Source organism: Myotis brandtii, unplaced genomic scaffold (genome assembly GCF_000412655.1).
Source record: "Myotis brandtii unplaced genomic scaffold, ASM41265v1 scaffold71, whole genome shotgun sequence".
NCBI classification, from domain to species: domain Eukaryota; kingdom Metazoa; phylum Chordata; class Mammalia; order Chiroptera; family Vespertilionidae; genus Myotis; species Myotis brandtii.
This window is the reverse complement of record NW_005370787.1, coordinates 1,095,618-1,096,271: the sequence shown is the minus strand read 5'-3', so window position 1 is coordinate 1,096,271 and position 654 is coordinate 1,095,618. Positions and strand designations below refer to the sequence as shown.

Below are 654 nucleotides of genomic sequence, written 5' to 3'. Positions count from 1 at the left end.
CGACGAGGAGCCAGGGGACCCGGAGGAGGAGGAGGAGGAGGAGGCAGAGGAGGAGGGGGAGGAGGAAGAGGAGCCGGACCCCGAGGCCCCCGACCACGGCTCTCTGCCTCGGTTCGTGCCGCGCTTCAACTTCACCCTGAAGGACCTGACCCGCTTCGTGGATTTCAACATCAAAGGGCGCGACGTGATCGTGTTCCTGCACATCCAGAAGACCGGGGGCACCACGTTCGGCCGGCACCTGGTGAAGAACATCCGGCTGGAACAGCCATGCAGCTGCAAGGCGGGCCAGAAGAAGTGCACCTGCCACCGGCCCGGCAAGAAGGAGACCTGGCTCTTTTCCCGCTTCTCCACGGGCTGGAGCTGCGGGCTGCACGCCGACTGGACGGAGCTCACCAACTGCGTGCCGGCCATCATGGAGAAGAAAGACTTTCCCCGCAACCACAGCCACACCAGGTACCGTCCCGGGCCCCGTCGGGCTCCCTGCCACCTCCCCGCCCCTCTCTCCCCAATCCCGACCCCTGGCCGCCCTGCCCCTGCGCTGTCTGGGCGGGCTGGGCTGGTAGTTCCTCCAGTGTCTCTCAGAGGTGGGGGCAGAGGCTTTGGGATGGCGATAAGAAACCTCTGGATAGTTCCCGGGTCTTGAAGCCCCTCCAA

General features: G+C 65.7%; 1 protein-coding gene across 1 annotated transcript in view; it reads left to right on the top strand.

The window, feature by feature from the left end:
- Position 1: 1 nt before the first annotated feature.
- Positions 2 to 654, top strand: part of HS6ST3 (heparan sulfate 6-O-sulfotransferase 3) — a gene marked incomplete at its 5' end in the record, with an annotated part of 712,237 nt that continues 711,584 nt past the window's right edge. Inside the window, one exon of the mRNA XM_005882397.2 lies at positions 2 to 453. Coding sequence (XP_005882459.1) covers positions 2 to 453 — 452 coding nt within the window. The remainder of the gene's footprint in view (positions 454 to 654) is intronic.